Below are 21627 nucleotides of genomic sequence, written 5' to 3' on the forward strand. Positions count from 1 at the left end.
TGATGATGATGATGATGATGATGATGATGATGATGATGATGATGATGATGATGATGGGTTCTCACCATGTATTTCTGCCTTACCTAAACTTGCTATGCAGACCGAGCTGGCCTTGAGCGCACAGTGGACAGCCTGCCTCTGCCTCTCACCTGGCTTTCTGCATGGGCTCAGGGGATGTGAACTCAGATTCTCCTGCTTGTGTGGCACACGCTTTACTGATTGAGCCACCTTCCTAGCTGAGGGCTCTCGTATTTTAATGAGCCACCGTATCAGCATAAGGAAGGACGACGAAGGATTTTTACTGAATGAATAAAAGGATGAATGGATGAATGACCAAAACGCTGATAGTAGAAACTGGGGCACTATCAGACCAGACACCCCTGTTCAAATCACTCCCAGAACCGACTACCTTCCCTGCCCTACAAGAAGCCTGGCCCTGACCCTTAGTCCTATCCCAGTGGGAACCTGCCCCTCACATTTCCTAGGACACAATCTAGCACTTCCTACCCTACTGGAAGAAATGGAAAAAGGAAATTCCTTCACCAGAGAGTCCTAGACTGGGCATCTAAGATGTCTTCAGTCACAGGACATGGTGGCAAAGACAACCCCTCTAGATGCAGCAGGGCAAGCAAGGGGCTTGACCCAGAATGGTACCATTGAAGCCAGGGCTCCAGTGCGGAAGGGAGAGCAAGAGGAACAGTTTCTCCAAGGCACCAAAGGGCGTCATCAAGGACATCTGAGCCCTCAGTGTGTCCCAACTTTGGCCAGTAGGCTTAAGGTTGTTGTATAATTCAAATGCTGATTTCTTTACCGCTCCTCCCCCCCTTCTGGTTGGGATCCTTGTTCCAAGAATCTCTTGTCTCAATGTTGTGTAAACGTCTCCCCAATTTTCCCCTGGTATGCCAATAAAGCAGCTTACAGCCAATCACTGGGCAGGAGGGAGAACAGAGCTGGACTTCCTGCCAGCCAGGGGAGGAGGAGTGAGAGGGAGCAGTAGGGATTCAGGCCCAAGAGACATCAAGAGAGAGGAGCTGAAGCAGCAAAGCTACAAAGTGCAAGTATCTCCAGGTTGTACTCTGGGAAGAAGACAGATTAGCTTAAAGGGTTAAGAATAGATTAAGAACTGCTCAGTTATTGTGTTATGAAGCTTATTAATGAACAAATATAAAAGTCTCATTTATTTGTGTGATAGCCGGGCCAGGTTAAGAGAGAAACTGAGAAACACACACAGTTTAACAAAAATAACTTTAACCTCAGACCTTACCTATAAAGCCGATAGTTGTAGGGGCTGGACATGAAGTGGGGGCCTGTGCTCTCACTGAGGCCGTAGCCTGCATACAGGCGAATGTTGAGGCCCAGAAAGAAGCGTTGTGTCTCTGCAGTCATGGGAGCTGCTCCGTAGAAGTTTTTCTGACACTTGGCAAAGCCCAGAGCCTGACGGACCCTGGCTAACACTAGGTAATCAGCCAGTCTGCTTGTGAAGGGCTTCAGGTCACTGTGAGAGGGTCAGGGAGAAGAAGTGAGTACACCCAGCATGGCCCAGAAGCTGCCCATTTTGATGAATTGTTGCTAATGCTGAAACCTTTGTAAACATTTTGGCTATTGGCTTCGTACCCAACACGAATTTGTGTGCAAACGTAGGTGTGACTGCTCCTGATTGCATGCAAGCACGTCGTCAATCACGATGTCAGACAAGCTGAACATCTCTCCAGTCCCCTTTTTATTTGTTTATTTTTCCTTTTGAGACAGTCTCATGAATTTACTTTGGCCTAGAACTCGCTCTATGGCAGAAGCAGACCTTAGCTCCTGACCCTCCAGCCTCAGCCTCCTGGGTGCTGGGATTACAGACCCAGGCGGGGCCTGGCTGCATAGTCACCTTTACGTATGCTAATGAAGCTGTAGGCGGACAGATGTGCCCACATCTCCCACAGAGCTGGCAGCACTGTAGTGGAACACCCCCTCCATCTCACCTCCCTCTTTCAGGCCAAAGGGGCTCAGCCTGGAGCTTTGTGCACACTGGGTAAGCACTAAGCTAGATCCTCAGCTTGGAAAGTATTGTTATGTTGGAACGAGGCTGGATCTCTACTGTGGATATCTCCACAGCACTGTGTGGGGACTTGAAAAGCAATCGTGAGCCAGATGTGCCGGATGTGATGGTTTACATCTATAGTCCCTGTACTTGGAAGGCCAAGGAAGGATCCTGAGCTTTAGGCTAGCCTGGGCTACCTATTAAGCCTTCATCTCGAAAACCAAAAAGCAGTAATAACAAGCAATCAGAAGGGGTTTGAGAGAGATCCGAGTCAAATGGGCTGTTAGGAAGCAGGGTCACTGAAGCCCCTTGTGGTGGTTTGAATAGGAATGGCCCCACTGACTTCTGTGCTTAAATCTTTGGTCCACAGGGAGGGACACTATTAGGAGGTGTGGCCTTTTTGGAGTAGGTGTGGCCTTGTTGGAGGAAGTGTATCACTGTGGAGGTGGGCTTTGCGGTCTCATATGCTCAAGCTAGGCCTTGTGTGGCACACAGTCTCCTTCTGCTGCCTGTAGATCCAGATGCAGAACTCTCAGTTCCTTCTCCAGTTCTATGTCTTCCTGTATTCTGCCATGCTTCCTGCCATGACGATAATGCCCCAAACCTCTGAAACTGTGAGCCAGCCCCAATTAAAAGTTTTCTTTATAAGAGTTGCTGTGGCCATGGTCTTCACAACAACAGAGATCCTAACTAAGACACCTCTTCTAACACCAACTACTGAGGGCAAGTAGCTGGCAAGAGCTATCTATCCCTAGGAAGGTAAATTCTTCAGAAGAAGCAAGTCATTCCTTCCAGCCAAAGCCCCCCAAATACCAACTGTCCCCATTAGGTCTGCAATGGGTATCAGAGTACAAGCCCCATTTTAGACAGGCTACTGTACAAGGTGCCCCCAAACTGAAGTCCTCTAGACCCAGGATAGCCTATCAGATTCTTGCTTGAATGAGCCAACCCTGTCCTCCCCAGGCCTCCTGCCCCTGACTTACTCGCTAGGGCAGGTTAGATTCTGTTCCAGGGTGACTGACATGGCCCACAGCAGCATCTTGCGCCGGATGAAGCCAGACTGGGCAGCCACCTCCTGGATCCGTTCCATGATCTTCTCCCACACGCGCGGCACGCCCATGTGGGATGTGGGCTCCACCTCCCGCAGTGTGTTCACCAGGCTCCCCTGCTCAGGGCCGGAGAGAAGCAGAGGTGACGCCAGGCCTGCAGACACAGCCTCGCCGTGTAAATGCTAATGCTATACGCAGGCCTGCCTGTGGATATGTACCCCGTCTGTGCACAGGCCGGTGGCTGCGCTTCAGCAGCCGCATCCCCGCATCCGCTAGCGGAACGGTGGTGTCCTTTGCCACCCACTGTACCCAGATGCTTGAGAAGCACCTTGGCTCCTCAGATCTTTCTGCATCTGCCCAACTCAAACAGGAGAACCTCATTTTGCCAGGCACAGTGGTGCATGTTTGTAATCACGGCACTTAGGAGGCTGTAGCAGGAGGGATGGTGAATTTGAAGCCCAGGCTGGACATTTAGCAAGTTCAAAGCCAGCCTGAGCTACCTAATGAGAGCTTATCTCAAGATTGGCATGTAAAACAAAACAACAACAAAACTAAACTAAACAGAAACAAGGGCCAGCAAGATGGTTCAGGGGATAAAGGGACCTGTAGCTGAGCCTGACAAGAGTTCATTCTCAGAACCCTCATGGTGAAAGGACACAATTGACCCCTGAAAGTTGTCCTCTAACCTCTACACTGTATACTATAGACACAGAAGGAGCTGTTGTGCTCCCTAAACATAAGAAAATAAATCAATAGATGTAGGATGTGGTGGTGCATGCCTCTAATCCCAGCACTTGGGAGACAGAGGCAGGTGGATATCTCTGAGTTCGAGGCCAGACTGGTCTTCAAAGCAAGTTCTAGGACAGACAGGTCTCCTCTCTCCTTTTATACACACACTCACACACCCCTGTCTCAAAAACAAACAAATAAATGCAATTTTAAAATTAACTAAAAACAAAGGGGCAAGGGTGATGGCCAGGCAGGGCTGTCTAACAGACTCCCAAAATTCAGCCGATTGCTGCTGCCCTTGGTAACACCCCAGAGACAGAAAGTAAATCCCTCTTGCTGAGGACACCACACCCATCAGAAACTCGGAGCTAAGTTGGCCTGGATGTCCCTCCCACACACACTAGCTTTCATGCTATCAAAAGGCTCCACACAAACTTTCAAAGGAAGGAAGCAACCAACAATACCACAAGCCCAGCTGTCACGCCAAGGAACAGTGGCAGCAATCAGCAAGGCATCATAACCCTAAAGGTTCAGTAGTGGCTTGCATTCTTTGCCAGTAACTAACCACTTTCTAATTGGGTTTAAGACCACTCTACAGGGGATAAACCATGCTTGGTACTGGAAACCTAGCTAACTACTCAGTGTGAGTGAAGTCATGTCTATTAGAGGAGAAGCCATGACCTCTAATTTACTAAAGCAGCGTAATCCCTAACAACAATCTACAAACATTTGTCTTTACGACCACAGGTAAGTGTAGTCTTCGCCCCTCATCCAGGAAACTTCTCTTTGTAATAGAGTCCATTACAGAAAACCCAACCAATCAAGTGCTGAGCTGTGGAATCCATTCCCAGTGGATACATCTACAAAATACCGTCAATACCCATGGCTCAGGGAACATCGCAGAAGAGCAGGTGGAAAGATGGTCAGAGCTAGAGGATCAGGGAGCTTTTGGTGAGGTTATGTCTCCTAGATGTGTCAGAAGCTACCTCCATAAAGTCTCACCAACATGACTGCCCACGTGTGAACTGACAAGGAGGAGACCAACAGACATGCCAAAGTATATGGGAAAAAGCCCATGAGGCCTCAGCCGTACACAAAGCACTAGGGCAACTGAGGAAAGCCGGGGTTAGGAGAAGTGCTTCCCAGGAAGGAGAACACCGACTGTTTGCCAGGGCCCAATGGTCAGTGCTGAAAACACACATACAAGCAGCATTATACAGACTGAGCAGGCTACATTTTGGAATGTGTGTGTATATTCCTAAATTATATGCATGCAATAACAATTAGTAAAAACAACAACAAAAAAGAGGCCATGAATTTGAAGGCGAGCAGGGAGGGGTATAAGGAAGGGCTTGGAGGGAAGAAAAGGACAGGAGAAATGTTATGATTACACTGCAATCTCAAAAATTCAGAAATAAGCTATGAATAGCAGCCCATGCCTTTAATCCCAGCACTTGGGAGGAAGAGAAAGGTGGATCTCTGTGAGTTCCAGAACAGTCAGAGATACGTAGTGAGACACTTTAAAAAAAATAAAAAAGAAAAAATGTTAAACCCTTCATTTAAAAATATTAATTGTAAGGTCTGGAGAGACGGCTCTGTGGTTTAGGGTCCTTGTTGCTTTTGCATAGGAGCCAGGTTCGGTTCTCGGCACCCACATGGTGGCCCACATGTTCCAGCCCTGACTCTAGTTCCAGCAGACCCGATGACCTCTTCTGACTTCTGACCTCTGAGGGCACCAGGCACACAAGTGTGCACACAAATACACGCAGGCAAAACATTCACGCACATAAAGTAAGGTGACTGTTTTAAAAATATATCAGTTGTGGGTTATCTGTATCTATAGGGTTGAATTTAACATCATTAAAACCGATTTTGCTTGATTTATCACAGATTGGGGGAGCCTGTCTCAAAAAACTAAGCTAGACGAGGTTGGAGAGATGACTCAGCAGCTGAGGACTGGAGTTCAGTTTCCGGCACCAACACCAGACAGCTCACAATGAGAGCCCAGCTCTCAGGATCTTGGGCTCTCTTCCAGTCTCCATTTATATGACACACATACATAAGTTAAACAATTTTTTCTTTTTTTAGTTGATTTATTATTTATTACAATTTATTCACTTTGTATCCAAGCTGTAGCCCCATCCCTCATCTCTTCCTAGTCCCACCTTCCCTCCTTCTTCTCTCCCTATGCCCTTCTCCAAGTCCAATGATAGGGAAGGTCCTCCTCCCCTTCCCTCTGACCCTAGCTCATCAGGTCTCATCAGGACTGGCTGCATTGTCTTCCTCTGTGGCTTGGTAAGGCTGCTCCCACACTCAGGGGGAGGTGATCAGAGAGCCAGCCACTGAGTCCATCTGAGAGACAGCCCCTGTTCCCATTACTAGGGCTCATAATTCTTTATTTTAAATTAGATTCTTTAACTTAAATTCATCTTTAAATGTTTTAAAAAATAAAGATTTAAAAGAAGTTGTTTCAACCCCCTGCCTGTGTTGACCTCTAGCCTTTACATGCATGCACACAGGTGAACACATTCAAGACACACCACCACCAGCAGCCAAACAAGTACAACCAAACAAGTAGACTCTTTCCAGCAGCAGTGTTTGTCTTAGGAATGAGCATGGGGCACTGTCCAGGCTACCAAGACACCAGGTCGGGGAAGCCAGCGAGGGGGTTTCTGGAAACGTTTCCTCATGGTTAAAGTAAAAATGCAAAGAATAGGTGTATTTTATAAGATCGGGGGGGGGGGGGGAAGCTGTGGCTACCCCCCCCCCCCAACCACCTTGAGATCACACTGAGGAAGCTGCAGCTTGACGGTGTTTGGGAGTGAAGGAGACAGTCTATCTGACTTAGCAGGATGTCATCAGCTTCCCTAACTGTTTAGTCACTTGAGTCAGGCTGGGCAAGCAGCTGCTGAGTGCTATGTGCGCTGGGAGCCAGCAGGCTCTGGATGTACCCAGGGTCCATAGATGCGACACACACCTGGGTGTGCCCCCGCTTACACATTGGACACACACATGGAGCAGGAAGGCAGGAAGACAGACTGACCTTTAGGGCGTCTGGATCTGCAAAGCAGACCTGGGCCCCCCACTGGATGCCCGTCCACAGGTCGTAGATCTGGGCAGCAATGTGGCTGAGAGGCAGGTAGCTGACCACTACCTCCTGCTGGACTTCTGCTGGCTGGATGTCCCCGGCCTGACTGCCATACCGTGCTGTCCATGTGATCTGAGGGGAAGGAAAATGGCCCCAGTAGGTCTACACCCGGTCCTCATAGACCTAAAAGTGAGATTATCTTGGGAACTTGGGCTGCCTCTTTTAGAGGTTCTGAGGGTAGGTAGGTGCTCTCTCAGGCATTTCCACAGGCTCTGGAGACATAGAGACAGGTCTCCCATCTGCTCCCTTCCCTTTTCCCTCTACAGAGCTCTGTCTGGACCACAGGTGGGTGGGCATCCCGGCTCATCTAGCTCACCCACGCTGTGCCCCAAGAGGCTGTTGGGGCAGGACCGTTACCCAGAGTCACCCCATCCCACCATCCTTCCGGGCATCTGTCCTACATTGTCCTGACTCAGCATCACGCCCTTCGGGTTTCCAGTGGTGCCTGATGTGTAGACAAGCACGCAGCACTGGTTGGGCTGTTGGGCATCAATGATGGCGTCTAAGGCCTCCTCGGGTACTTCTTGCCCCAGTTCCGTGAGTTCTTCCATCTGTGGCAAGGTAGAGCAGAGAAGTCAGTCTGGGTCATCTGGGTAGGCCTAGGCAGGCCCCACTCATCAGCCGGGGCCGCTCTACATACCGTGTACACGTTGGCCATCTTCTGTGGAGGGGGTTCTTGGTAGATCACCACTGCCTTTAGATGGGGCAAGTCTTTCCAGATCTGCATTGACAGGAAAACAGGCTGGGTTTCAGCAAGAAAAGGGTTACATCTTGGAAAGAGCCTCATCTGCTTGTGTTATCCTCGGACAAAATTCTGCTACTTCCAGGCTTACCCATTATGGAAACTTGGGTTCAGTGCAGTGGGGACCCAGGGCCTGACTAAACAGGCTACACAACACAATATTAGACCAGTGCAGGTGACAGACAGACAGACATAGAGAGGGAGCTCCGAGCTTTAATACAGAGCGGCTCCTAGGCGATGTTACTAAGAGAGAAAGATAGTGTGCCTATAGCATGACCTCTTCCCCCAAGAAGGAGCTACAGTGTGAGCACTGTGAATGATGTACACACACATGAGCTAGAGGCAAACGCTTATGTCTGCCGCAAGGGTCTCTGGAAGGTTAGAACTAATTGCACTGACTCTCTACAGGCAGAGAGAGGGTGCAAGCAAAAGAAGAAGGGGAAATTCTTCCGGTATAACGTACAATTTTGACATTGGGGTCATGTACATGTTGTAATGATTTAACGAATTCATTTGTATGAGAAAGAGAAAAGATGATTCTTCAGTACGTGAGCGCAACCTGAAAGAGATGGACACAGCAGCCGAGTATGTCCATGTGCCTGGAATCTCAGTATAGGGGAGGCTGAGGCAGGGGGATCATGAAGTTAGCCTGAGTTATGTAGTTTCAAACACACAAACAAAAAACCCAAATACAAATGAAGCCTTTGTGTCTAGCTGGTGAAACACACATACACATACACACACGTACCATTTCGTCAAAGTTTTGTTTTGTTTTATTACTTGTTTGTGTGCTTTTGTTTGTTTTGTTTTTCTTTTAAAGACAAGCTCTCACAATGTAGCCTGGCTGGCTTTGAATTTACTATGTAGATCAGGCAGGCCTCAAACACACAGATCTGCCCGTCTCTGCTTCCCAAGTGCTGGGACTAAAGCTGTATGATGTTGGCCTCATCAAGGGATTTTATACCTGCATTGTTACTCATCATTCTAGGGGGAGAGCTAAAAGGAATTTCAAACTTTGTCTAGTAGTCTTTTTATTTTTTATTTTATTTTTTAAAACCTGTGTGTGTTCGTGTGTATATACAGTTTGCCATGCCCAGCTTTTTATAGAGGTCATTCAGGTCCCATGGCTATACAGTAGGCATGTTACCTATTAGCCCTCTCCCACTTTATGCACATGTCACGGTACACATGTGTGAAGATCAGACAACCTTTTGGAGTTAGTTCCACATTTATATGAGTTCTAGGGATCAGACTCAGGTCATTAAACTCATGCAGCAAGTGCTTCATCTGCTGATCCATCTACCAAGTCCCCCCACCCCCGTGTGTGTGTGTGTATATGTGTGTGTGTGTGTGTGTGTGCGCTTTTTGAGACGGGTTATTATGTAATCCAGGCTGGCTCCAAACTTGTAGCCTTGGCTGGCCTTGAACTTCTAAAACTTCTCCCTCCACTTCGTAAGTGCTGGGATTACATGTGTGTTACCATGCCTGCTATCTTTGTTGGTCTTATTCTGGCAATAAATCCATACTTTTATTTGGAAATTATTTGATATGTACTATAGTATTAGAACAATGTTGTTAGCTGCTACAGTTTTCAGGATTAGATAAGAGAAATTCAAGTATAAAATCAAACTTAAATCCCCATTATGTAATGTTTGAGTCAGAAATATCACTGTTACTCATGATTTAAATGCACATACACACACTCCTGAGAGAAGAGAAATGAGTGATAAGAACTTCTATGAACTCAGTGTTCTTTCTGAAGATGGGAGGGGAGAGGGAAAAAGAGTGGGGGGAGATAAAGGTAAGGGAGAAAAGAAGGGGTGAAGAGGGTGAGAAGAAGGGAGGGGGATGAGAAGGCTGGAGGGAGGTGAGAAGGTGGGAGGGAGAGGAGGAAAGAGGGAGAAGAAGGTGAGGGGGAAAGAGAAAGAGGGAAAGAGTAAGAGATGAGTCAGAGAGGCAAGGTGGTTCAGATGACTAGAACAGGAGAGCTAGGACGGAAGAGTCCCAGACATTCTCCTAGCGTCAGTGACTCACTGGCTGAACTCATCAGGCTGCCAGGCGTCTGGTTGGTGAAGGGCACAGAGCAATGGCTGAACCAGAGGAAGCAGGTGAAGGACACAGAGCAATGGCTGAACCAGAGGAAGCAGGTCTCACACAGGTGTCTTGGAGGCCATGAAGCAGAGACCCAGAAAGCCATCTCTTAGGGGTGTTGAATTTGTTTCCAATAAAAGCTGTCTAAACCTGACCTCAGAAAAACTTAGAGCAGAAAAAAAATTAGTTGTGGTATAATATAAGGAAATTTAATATATGTGTGCTTGAAATTCCTAATTTTTTAAAATAAAGTTTGAGAGCCAGATGATGGTGGTACACACCTTTAATCCCAGTACTTAGGAGGCAGAGGCAGGGGAATGTCTGTGAGTTCAAGGCCAGCCTGGTCTACAAAGCTAGTTCTAGGACAGCCAAAGCTATACAAAGAAACCCTGTCTCCAAAAACCAAAAATGAATGAATGAATGAATGAATGAATAGAAAAATTCTCAAGTTAGATTAAAACTATAAATGCATGAAGTCAAGAATCTTAGTGAATTCAAAAAAAGATAAACATAGACACACACACACACACACAAATAAATAAGTAGATTATAAAAGAAACCCTCTACGATACAACCTGAGTGAAATCGGTGATATGGAAGATCTCTTGAGTCGGGCATGATAATGCAGCACCTGTGTTTGACTAGGATGTCAAACACAGCACAAGCCGAATGTCAGAGAGGGGCGGAGAACATGTGGCTGCATGATGACAATTTTCTTCAGGTGAGATAAAAAGGTTAGACCCAAATACATGATGGGTGCAAAAGACTTGTTAAACACACAGAGTTATATTTACTTACTTATGTCTGTCTTTACGTGTGTGTTTGTGCACGTGTGTGAAGGAAGGTCAGAGGGTGATCTGAGGGAATGGGTTCTCTCCTTTTACCATGTGGAATCTGGAAGGAAATTCAGGACACCAGCTTTGGCAGCAAGTATCTTTACCTACGGAACCATCCTGCCAGATGGACTTTGTTGTTGTGTGGTGATTGCCTGCTTGCTTGTTTTGATTTTGTCTTTGAGACAGCATCTCAGGTATCCCAGGCTGGCCTCTAACATTCTAGGTATTGAGAAAATGATTTTGAATTTCTATTCTTCCTGCCTCCACCTTCTGAGTGCAAAGACTATGGTCTTGTGCCTACATGCTAGGTTTATGTGGTGCTGGGGAAGGAATCAAGGTTTCGTGTAGGCAGTCTAATGATTGAGTGACACTCCCAGCCGTCAATACCAAAGATCATTTAAGAAAGACATCACAGCTGATCAAGATGTGTGGTGAAGTATTTGGGGGAATGAAACAGCATGAGGTCAGAATATTTGCCTTTTAACGTCGTAAAAAGGCAAAGAAGCATATGAGAACACACTGATAGTTATGAAACCTGATGATGCAGAGAAGTGTCTCTGTTTTGGTTTGTTTGAGGATTTTTATAATACAAATTTTGTTTTAAACCTAAGGCAGACATTTAATGGAGACCCCAGATCTGGACTTCACCTTCTTCAGCTATGAGCTAGGGATGGTTTGTTTCCTTGGCAGGATCTAGTAGGTGACTTTTAAAGCTGCCCAGCCCTCCCCCACCCAGGATCCAGATATAAACATGGGAGGGTTTACGAGAGGGCACAGCAGCGGCTACAGGGCCTGTTGAGTTGGTTTTCCTTCTTGTAAGTGAGGGCAGGGAGAAACCACTGACCTGGGCCATTCCATGGGTGGGAAGGAGGTTTGTTGTAAATATGAAACTGCCTCATGGCTATCAGGTGGTAGAGACAGTAGCCAGAGGCATTTGGGGGAGTGCAAAGCTGCTGTGGCTACCTCAGGGTGAGGGGCAGGTGTGCATGTTGGTTTTAAAGAGAACAGTGTAGCAGTGGAAGGGAGGGAGTAGAATCTGAAATGGCCTGGAAGTTTAGGGTCGAGGGGAAGAGGAAGTGTGCAGGCCAGAAGACCCAGGTGGCTTTTACATGCTTTACAGGTAAATGCTAACGTTAATAGGAAGGAAGGAGCCTGGAGGTCAGCTTGGAGCTTTGAAATGTGTTACATGTTTGTGCTAATAGGGAGCTAGATGTCCTATTTGCCAAAAGTAGGGAGATAAAGGGAGTAGCTTTTCCTGGCAGGTAGACAACCATTTCACAGGCTTCCGTGGACGCTGAGTGTAAGCTTCTGTCTGTCAGCTGAATCCAGGTGCCATTCAGGACACCATCAGTGGCACCGCCAGTTGGGGCTTGGGACCTACCAGTTCTCCCCCTGCTCTCTGTGCATGTGTGTGCCGTGCCACAGGCTGACAGATGTCTCTCCTCAGTCACTTTCAACCTTATTTTCTGAGGTCTTTCAGTGAGCTTAGCAATGAGCTTCAGGGATCTATCTCCATGTTGCCTTCCTTCTCTTGCAGCTGTGGTCGCAGGCACTTGCTACAGAGCCTGGCTTTTCATGTGCGTTACTGATCTGAACTCATGCATACCCGGAAGGCACTTTACTCACTGAGCAATCTTCCTGCCAAGCTAGATTGATTCTTTAAATTTTTGTTTCTTCCTTGAGATTATAATGACATCATTTACCCCTTCCCTTTCCTCTCACCAAACCCTCTGGACTCCCTCCTAGTTCTCTTTCAAATTCATGAACTTTTTTTTTTCTTAATAGTTGTTATACACCCCCACACACATCTAAATACATAAATACAGCCTGTTCAGTCAGTATAAAGTTACTTGTATATTATGTTTTCAGGGCCAATCAATTTTGTATGCTTGTCCCTGGGGAGGGAAGATTTAAGAGCTAGAGGATCAAGGTGTTTGTTGTGAGATTGTGTTTCCTAGGAATGTCAGAAGCTCCACCCATGACGTCTTATCAACATGACTGCCTAAACATGAGCTGAACAAGGGCAACCCCAACAGATATGCTAACATGGATGGTGAGGGGATCGTGAGGCCTCAACCCTGTGCTAAAGCTAAATTGGTTCCTAAATCATCCAGGCTTCAGGCCTAAGTGGTCCTGGGGGAGCCTGGCTCTGTTCTGTGTTAGGCTATGATGAATGAGGCTCAGAAAATGGCCTAATGACTTAAGTACTTCTGAGGCCACTGGGCTATCTGATGACTTCTGGGTAACACTAAGTCCCAGGGTGCTTTAGAAAGGCCACAAATAGACACACACCCTTGATGACTACTCCAGCAGAGCATGGGAAAGCACCTTCTGTAGCCTCTCCGAAAACCCAGGTTTTGTGGTTCTAATAGGTTGACCAGTTGGCCATCAGAACAAGTGTTTAGAGAAGGGGAAAAGGATGCCTGAAGAGAACTCAGCCTTCCTTGTCTCAGAGTACTAGCTGGGGCCACATCCTCTAAACCTACCTGTCCACTCCTGGTCCTACACACTGATCCAGGTGGGACAAATGGAGACAATCAAGTGACATACTGAAAGAACCTCATAAAAGGGCCCCATAAAGAGGCAGAACAGTCCTTCACTAGTCAAGGGAGCCACTGGAGAAACCCTTCATAGTAAAATACAAGGGCCGGGGAATGGGATTTTCAAAATCACTCTAAATTAGCATAAAAGTCTGTGGTCACATGTCTTAGACTAGAGCAAACTCCCATGGAGCCTGAAGAGTCTGAGTTCAGAGCAGCCAAGAACAAGACGCAAGGGTGGGTCCCTTATCCAGCTTCACATACAAGTCCAGGAGGGCTTGTGGAGTCACACCTTGCCAGACCAACACTGTTGTTTGAGGCATTGTCTCTTAAGTTGATGATTTAGGTTCCTGCTCAAGCCTTGTTGGGGGCCCCCTCAGCTCCCCTCCCACAGCTTTTCTGGCTCCCAGAGGCTTAGCTTTCTTTACTGCACTACTGCTACCTAAGCAGACCTGGACTCTGGAAGCTTCCCAGAGGGACCCTCACTTGGCTGTGAGCTGGTAATTGTCAGTCAGGGCTGCTCACAGCCTCACCCCGGGGAGCTATGTTAAGTCATGAGGAGACCTTCTCCAGGAACTCATGCTAGGGGTCTTGCCCACAGCCTGGGCCTGAACTAGGGGGGATTTCTGCAGCAAAGTGAGAACTATAAACCCCAGCTTGCTTCTTCTTGGCTTAAGAGACTTAAGGCCCAGCAGAGATGAGAGAAGACACCAGCTATGGTCTCTCTGGAGACCCAGGTTCCATGGTTCTAGAAGGTTGACCACTTGACCCTCAGGAGCAGATAAGTGGCTACATAAGAGCAGATAAGTCTCAAGGATCATTTCCAGAGAGCGAACGAAGCCACAGAGGGGCCCAATGTCCACAGCCCTCCCCTTACATATGACCCTGTCCAGAGGGAAAGCCATGGTAGACAATGGTCTGGCCAGCAGTGTAAGTGAGAAAGGTGCTATTACCCACCTGACTCCCTCCTTCCCTCTCCTTCCCCCTCTGTGTGTGTGTGTGTGTGTGTGTGTGTGTGTGTGTGTGTCTATGAGTGTGTTGCATGTTCACGTGAGCTGTAAGAGATAAGAATGCTGGACGGGAGGTGAAAGTAGCCTTCCTGCACTAGGGTAAATTTACAGCCTCTGACCACATGGCCGCTGCTCCTTCCCACCGAACCTTCAAGATCTTTTCCAGCTGCTTCTGACTGTCAACCACAATGACGTTGGCACGGCAGTCGTGGGCAATGTACTGGCAGGCCTCAGGGGAGCTGGTGGTGTAGATGCCAGTGACGATGCCCCTGTTGGAAGTATAGGAAGATGCATATCAGGTTCAGAGGAATCGTCCCCTCCCCACCACCTCCATCCCCAGGGACCTCCAGAGGCCTTAAGGCAGGGTGCTTAGTCAGCTCAATGGGCAGGGATGAGAAAAAGCAGCCCAGAAGGTCCTAGGGGAGATATGGGGTGTTGGGGGAGTGGTTGAGGGCTCTCTAAAGAGATAATCACCCTTTCTGTACTTTCTGCCCATCACCAACCACAGCAGACCTCCCCCCTGCCCAGCCACTCACCCTGCAAACACCGTGCCCACGGCAGAGAAGAACCATTCTGGGGAGTTGAAGCCGAGGATCGCCACGCTGTGGGCGCGCTCCAGGCCCAGCTTCAGGCCGAAGGCAGAAAGGCAGGTCAGTTACACGAAACAGCCCTTTCCCGCCCCTGTTGATCTCCAACAGGCTGCAGAGACCCCTCCAGGCCCACTTCGGGGTCCACCCAGCCAGAGAACTTCCTGGGGAATCCATTTCCCTTCCTATGTTTTCTCTGGGGAGCCCAGCGGACTAGGTTTCCCAGGGCTCTTTGAAGGTGACGCATGGTAAAGGCTCTATAAGCACAAAACTCTTAGCACAGGGCCCAGAATATAGTGTTAGCCCAACTTGTGGTGTCAGGCCTTACAATGGTGGCTTCTAAGGACCTTGCCCAGTGCGGAGTTGGGGAGGAGGCCTATGAGAGCTCAGGCTAGAAGCAGATCTGGGGAAGAAGGAAAGTGCAGTGAGGAGCTCCTACCTTCAGGAAGCCTTTGGCTACCTTGCGGGCAATCAGGTAGTACTGGTAGTAAGAGATGCGCTCCCACTTGTTCTTGTACTTGAAGCCCAGAGCACTGAGGTTCCCGTACTTATCCAGGGCCTCGTAGAACATCCGGTGCACGGTATAGGGAAGCTGCGTGCAGAAAGGTTCCAGGCGTAGGCGCACTCTCCCGTCCGCCCGAGTGGTCCATAGCGCTTCCTCTGCAAGGGGGAAGATGAGCAGGCTGTCCAAGCCTAGCTGATCCAGTTCTGACCTGGGCAGAGGCCCCACACCTGCAGCAGCAGCAGCTGCTGACACCTCCAGGACAGGACCTTGAGAGCCGGCAGGCAAGCCAGATAGGGGAGAGGGGCGGGAGGCTGCTTGAGGGAGGCAGTCTGGCTTGTCTTTGGAAGATGAGCAAAGCTTAAGGATACAGCAGGAAAGGGAAGCAGAAACAGCGGGAGGGAATCTCCAGAGGAGGACTTCTGGGCCCTTTTCTGCCTTTTTCCGGTTGGAGTGTGCCTGCCAAGGTTGGGGTAGGCTCGAGCAAAACTCCCACCTGCTCACAGGAGTAAAACTGTCCCTGGGCTCAGAGCTTCTCTGGCTCCTGCCAGCAGGTGGGGACAGATCCAGCTGGACAGAAAGTCAAGGCGTTAGAGAGGAATTTTGGAGGGACTGAAAATCACCAGGCCTAGATCCCTGGCCAGTGGAGCCTGCAGGGCAGAGGACTGCCAGCTGACATCTAGACATTCAACTCTGCCAGGATCTTCTCATTCCATCCTCGTGGTGCGGGCGTCTGCTTCCTCAGAGGGAAGGCGAGGCATTTGCCTTTGGGTATGGGCATTGGAAGAAATGATGTGTATGAAGGAGACTTGGATACTCAGTAAATGCACGCTCTCCTCCACTTTCCTATCTGTAAAGGAAGTTTGCTTGGGCAATCTGCACGACTTTTTTTTTTTTTTTTTTTTGGCTTGTTTGTTTGTTTTCAGGGTCTTGAAGGCTAATCTCAAGTCTACAATCTTCCTACCTCTGCCTTCCAAGAACTGGGCTTATAAGTGTGTGCTGCCGTATCTGACTGCCCACCCCCTTCCCCGGGAAAGGAGGATTATTGTAAAAAAAAGGGAGCACAATATGGGTAGAGAGTGAGCTGTCCAGGACCCCTGAGGCTGCCTACTGGCCAGACACACCCCATCACTTGCTCATCTACTCCTGGGAAGCCAACTTCTTCTTTCTGCTTGCCCCAAGGCTGGCACCAACAGGGTATCTTGCCTGTGATCCTGTATGAATTAGACAAAGAGGCCAGAAGCCCTTGACCTTCTTAGATACAATCGTAGGCTGTAAAAAGAGTTTGAGGTTAGCAGAAGAGGTAAAACTTCTGGGGCTGAGACAGGAGAGCACATCTCAGCCCCATCAAAAGGAACTATGAGGCCAGAGAAATACATGCTGGGGCCAGAAAGGGCACCAGAGAGGTTTTACTGGGAACGTGCATTGGCAGGAGCCAGAACAAGTTGGCTCACCTTTCCCAACTGAGTACCTGTTTTGGCTATTTGGAGCCCATTACTCTTAGGTGGAGGTGTGAGCCCTGTCCTGCAGCCCCAGGCCGGCAGCCCCAGTCTCTGCCTCTGCCTTTTGCAGGCTCCATCCATGGACCAGAAAGCTAAAGAAGGATGGACTGCAGAGAATCAGGGTAACTTGGCTTCCAAACCTTGACCTTGACACTCCCTGATGTGATCCTACTAAGTTACCTTCCTCTTGGCTATACTGTGATTATGGAAGGTAGGAGGGGTTAGTGAGCAGAGGAGCAGTGTTCAGGCAGCGCAGGGATGAGGGGCACTGAAGGCTGTGGCACAGCGCTACCGGGAGACAGCTTAACAGTTTCTTAGAGTCACCACAGCACCCGGCACTGTCGCTCCTAGGTATCGATCCAAGACAAACAAAGACATGTGTCTCTACAAACACTCATATGTGGATGCTTATAGCAATATTGTTTATCAGCTCAAGAGGGAGAAGAACTCAGATGTCCACAGAGAGATGGCTAAAGGCCATACAATGAGATTCATTTCCATCCTAAGAAGGAGCAAAGTACTGATTCTGACTAGAACTCGGAGACAGCTCAAACCACGTTCAGTGAAAGAAGCCAGATGTAAAAGGCCATGTGTCTTGTGATTCTAATTATAAGAAGTATCTAGGAAAAGATGAGTTGGTTGCCTGAGGCAGGAATGGGAAGAACCATAAGACGAACTTAAGGTATCTTTTGGAGTTGATGAAAATATTCTAAAAGTGAATTATGGAGTTGATTATGCAACTCTGTAAATTTCTAAAAATTGTTCGATTAGGCTTGGCAAGATGGTTCAGCAGATAAAGGCACTTGCCTAATGAGTTGAGTTCAGTTCCTAGAACCTTCACAGTGGAAGCGAAGAACTGAGTCCTGCACATTGCCCTCCGCCTGCATAACATGAAACCTTCACGACCCAACCTTCATACACGTAATAAATAAGATCTTTGGATTCATACTCACAAAAGGTGAATTAAACAGTCTATAAACTATACCATGGTGAAGCTGCTTCTAAAACAATGAGTGGAGGGCTGGGATGTGGCGAGCAGGCGGGGTGCTTCTCGAGCATGCACAAAGCTGTGGAAGTCAACCTCCAGCACCGGATAAACTAAGTGAGGTAGCACATGCCTACAAAAGCAGCACTTATGAAGTGCAGATAGCAGGGTCAGAAGTTCAAGGTCATGCTGAGAGACATAGGAAGTCTGAAGGTAGCTTGGGCTACATGAGACCCTGTCTCAAGAAGAAGAAGAAAAAAAATTAAGACTGTTGATCTTCCAAATAGAGCAAGGACCCAGAAGCCAGTGTGTTTGGTGTGTGTGGAACTAGGTACCCAGCTATTGTCTTACTAGAAGTTCTCTTCCCTCCACAGGAGGCAGAATCTTCTGACTGCTTGGCTCAGAAAAAAGTGGTCTCCTTCGATGATCTCCTCCTGAAGCCCAGGCCCCACAGCACCTGTTCCCTAGCTGCCCAGAGGAGCAGAGGTGAGCTGTAGTCTTGTGATCCACTGCTAAAGCCTCCCTCCAGCCAAGAATTTTCTTTCTTGTTTTTTCTACATGGGCTGGAGATGGGAGCCAGGGCCTCGTGCGTGCTAGGGCAAGCGCTCCGCTGCTATTCTGCGTCTGCAGCCAAACCAAGGGGCTTAACGCTGAGCACTTATAATCTCTTGTTTTGATAATAAAAATGGAATACTTCCCGAAGAAAAATGAAATGGCTCAGAAGCCCGTGCTGTAAAAATGGGTGGCCTCCTACTCAAACATAGCAAAAAGGAGTTAGTTTTGTTTTTTTTTTTTTTTTGGCTGTTGTTGTAGTTGGGTTGCTTTTGTTTTTGTGCGCTGCTGGGGACACACCTTATACAATAGCCTACACTAAGCCACAAACACAGCTCATCAGCGCAGTTAGTGTTCATTCAAAAAGAAGCAGGGTTGGGGAGAGAAAGATCATGCCGTTTGAGTAATAACAAAGGAGGGAAAACCCAACATGCCCATGAGACTTTGTGGCTCATGTGTCAGCATCATAATAAATAATACATAGTAATAAATAATAAATGAATGAGCTCCCGGAGACTTGCCATGGAACCCACAGCCCAGACTTAATTTCCTTTTGCTTTCTTTGAGACTCAGAGCTTTTATTTGTACCTTCAGTTCCTTTGCCTTTGATGGAGGCCCTGAACAATGTGGTATGTCTCTAGTCTGAGAGGAGCTAAAACATTTGAGAGAGTACAGTTAGTAACAACACACCTTTGTAAAAATGGCTGAGTAGACTCTGTGTTCTGAGTGCAGAAAACTTCGTCTGTGATGTAGTATGTATGTTAACAGTTTCAGTTTAGTCATTCCACACTATATGCATGTTTTAAGACAGTCCACCATAAAGACATCATTTTGAATTTGTCAGTTAAAAAACTTTAAGGGGGACATCTATAATGCAAGGACAATAATTATGCCCCTAAGCCTCCATGCTAGGGAGGCAACAGGGATCAGGGACTACTGAAGAAATGGAAGAGGGTGTCCTGCACCAAAGAGGGCTCTGCTCCTTAGTGGTGGGATCTGAGGCCCAGTAGGAATGGTGTGGTGGTTTGAATGAGAATGGTCCCTTCAGGCTCGAATGTTTGAATCCGTGGTCCCTAGCTGGTGAAACTGTGTGGGAAGGACTAGGGGGTGTGGCCTTGTTGGACGAGGCATACCGCTGGAGGGTGTGTTTGAAGGTTTCTAGAAGGCCTCACCTCCCAGTTAGCTCCCTCTCTTCTTCGTGTCTGTGGGTTGAGAGGTGAGCTCTCAGCTGCTGCTTCAGCACCGTGCCTGCCTGCCTCCTGCCATGCTCCCTGTCACGATAGTCATGGACATTAACCCTATGGAACCGTGAGCTCAAAATGGAATACTCTTCTATAAGTTACTTCAGTCGTGTCTTATCTCAGCAATAAAAAAGTAACTAAGACAAACAGAGACCAAGAGTTCCCAGACATCTAAATATATGTGTATATTTAGATTTGTTGTATATATAATATATTACCTGTATTTTTTGAACATTTAAAAAACTTTTACTTATTTCTTTTTATTTAAAAAAATTATGTGGGTCAGATCAAATATAGTCATTTACCAAATCATCTATCCCAGGCTCTTTAGGGGGACAGATTTCTAGAGGTAGAATTACTAGATCAGAAAAAAAGTGTCTTTAAAATTTTGTTTTGGTGCTAGGGAATTTGATGCTTTGGATTAAACTCAAGCACATTCTAAGAATGTGCTCTTGACCCTGGGCTCCAGCCCTAGCCATGTTTACATTTTTAAAAAATCATTTATTTAATTTTTAAATTTTATGTGAATTGATGTGAGGTTGTCAGATCCTCTGGAACTAGGGTTACAGACAGCTATAAGCAGCCATGTGGGTGCTAGGAATTGAACCCTGTTCCTTTGGAAGAGCAGCCAGTGCTCTTAACCCACTGAACCATCTCTCCAGCCCCCATGTTTAAATTTTTAATGCACACTTTTGAACAGAGTTCTTCATCTAATATTTTCTGTCTTGTTCCTGTTTTAGCTCCCAGAGCCTATGCCTTTGTTTCTGTATGCTCGGCTTACCCCCTTCTTGAAGGGAAGACAGAGGAAGTTGGTTGGTCTGCAGTTCAGCTCCCTCTTAGTCCAGCTGTTTCATGAAACAGGCCAGAGCCGTGGCCTTGGGGAACCACACCACAAGAACAGGGCTTCCTAGGTAGCACATGAATCTGTTGGCCCCCTTTGTCCATAGGCCCAGTTAGGCCAGTAGGCCCTTTAGTCAGAAAAGGAACCCTAAGGAGAAAGGGCTAGCCTCCTCCCCTCCCTGAGACCCAGTTATCCTTCTCCCGGGAAGCGGTGACCATGGACACATGAGTTGAGTGCTATCTTGTATGCCCACAGCCCTCTGTCGCCTTCCTAAAGCTCTAGGTCTCAGGCAGGGTAAGTGGTAGCGGAGCTGAGTGACAGACCTGGGACCCAGAGCCACACTGCCTGACACTCTCACTCCCCTCTTCTGGTGTGCTGTCGCTCAGAGCGGGCTTCACCATAAATATGGTTCCCATATCTCCTCTGGGAAGAGATAGTGACTCTTGCCCACAGACTTGGTAACCTTGGACTCTGAGTTGATAACATGTCCCACATTCCTCAGGCTTCCAAAATATCCTCTCTAAACCCAAATCAGAACTGCTCAAGATCTTTCTTCAAGCTCCTGAGACTCTGACAGGCCCTCTCACACAGGGTTCCCTTAGCTATCCTAGCCTCAGCCACCCTACCTTACCTCCAGGCCCCTCTTCCTCCTTCCTCTGTACCTTTGTGCATGCTGTGACTCTAGTGAGAAGACCCTCCACTCTTCTATAGAGACATATGCTGTTACTTCAAGGCTTATATGCTGCCCGCACCCAAGCTAACTGCGTGCTGAGCCATAGCTGTGCCTGCCTCTCCTGCTTGCCAAATCAGGTGGCCTCCAGTTTAGGTCCCGAGTAGCAGCAGCCTGACGCAGAGTAGAAGCCTTTAGGTTTCTATAGAAGAATAAGTTGGCCTCCTAGCACATGGCTAGTGACCTCTCATTCTAGCAGGCAAAGAGATCTAAGATTATCTTTCCACTCCACTGGGTCCCTGAGGTATGATGGCAGGGCAGAGCATGGTATTATCCGAATGCAGGCGGGGGTGGGAGTGGGGGCAGGCCCAACGACCCAAAGGCAGGAAACACCAAGCCAAGCCTCAACTATGGGGCCTGGTGGGACTTAGGTTAGCCAGTGTCTCTCTGGCTTGAGTCTACCACAGTCTGGCTCTTGGGCTTCTGGCACCAGCTGAAAAGTCTGCCCTTGGACTTGGGAACTGAAAGAGGGGCAAACAGGTCTGGAGTTCTCCCAAGCTTGTGCTAACACTG

General features: G+C 47.9%; 1 protein-coding gene across 1 annotated transcript in view; it reads right to left on the reverse strand.

The window, feature by feature from the left end:
- The window catches only part of Acsbg1 (acyl-CoA synthetase bubblegum family member 1), a 57735-nt gene that overhangs the window by 10476 nt on the left and 25632 nt on the right, over nt 1-21627 (reverse strand). The window contains exons 3-10 of the mRNA XM_055621991.1: nt 15201-15421; nt 14711-14799; nt 14323-14443; nt 7596-7676; nt 7357-7506; nt 6851-7027; nt 3013-3194; nt 1265-1495 (exon numbers count right to left, since the gene is read on the reverse strand). Coding sequence (XP_055477966.1) covers nt 1265-1495; nt 3013-3194; nt 6851-7027; nt 7357-7506; nt 7596-7676; nt 14323-14443; nt 14711-14799; nt 15201-15421 — 1252 coding nt within the window. The remainder of the gene's footprint in view (nt 1-1264; nt 1496-3012; nt 3195-6850; nt 7028-7356; nt 7507-7595; nt 7677-14322; nt 14444-14710; nt 14800-15200; nt 15422-21627) is intronic.

The sequence above is a fragment of the Psammomys obesus genome, unplaced genomic scaffold, assembly GCF_907164565.1.
Source record: "Psammomys obesus unplaced genomic scaffold, mPsaObe1.curated_primary_1811, whole genome shotgun sequence".
In the NCBI taxonomy this organism is placed as follows: domain Eukaryota; kingdom Metazoa; phylum Chordata; class Mammalia; order Rodentia; family Muridae; genus Psammomys; species Psammomys obesus.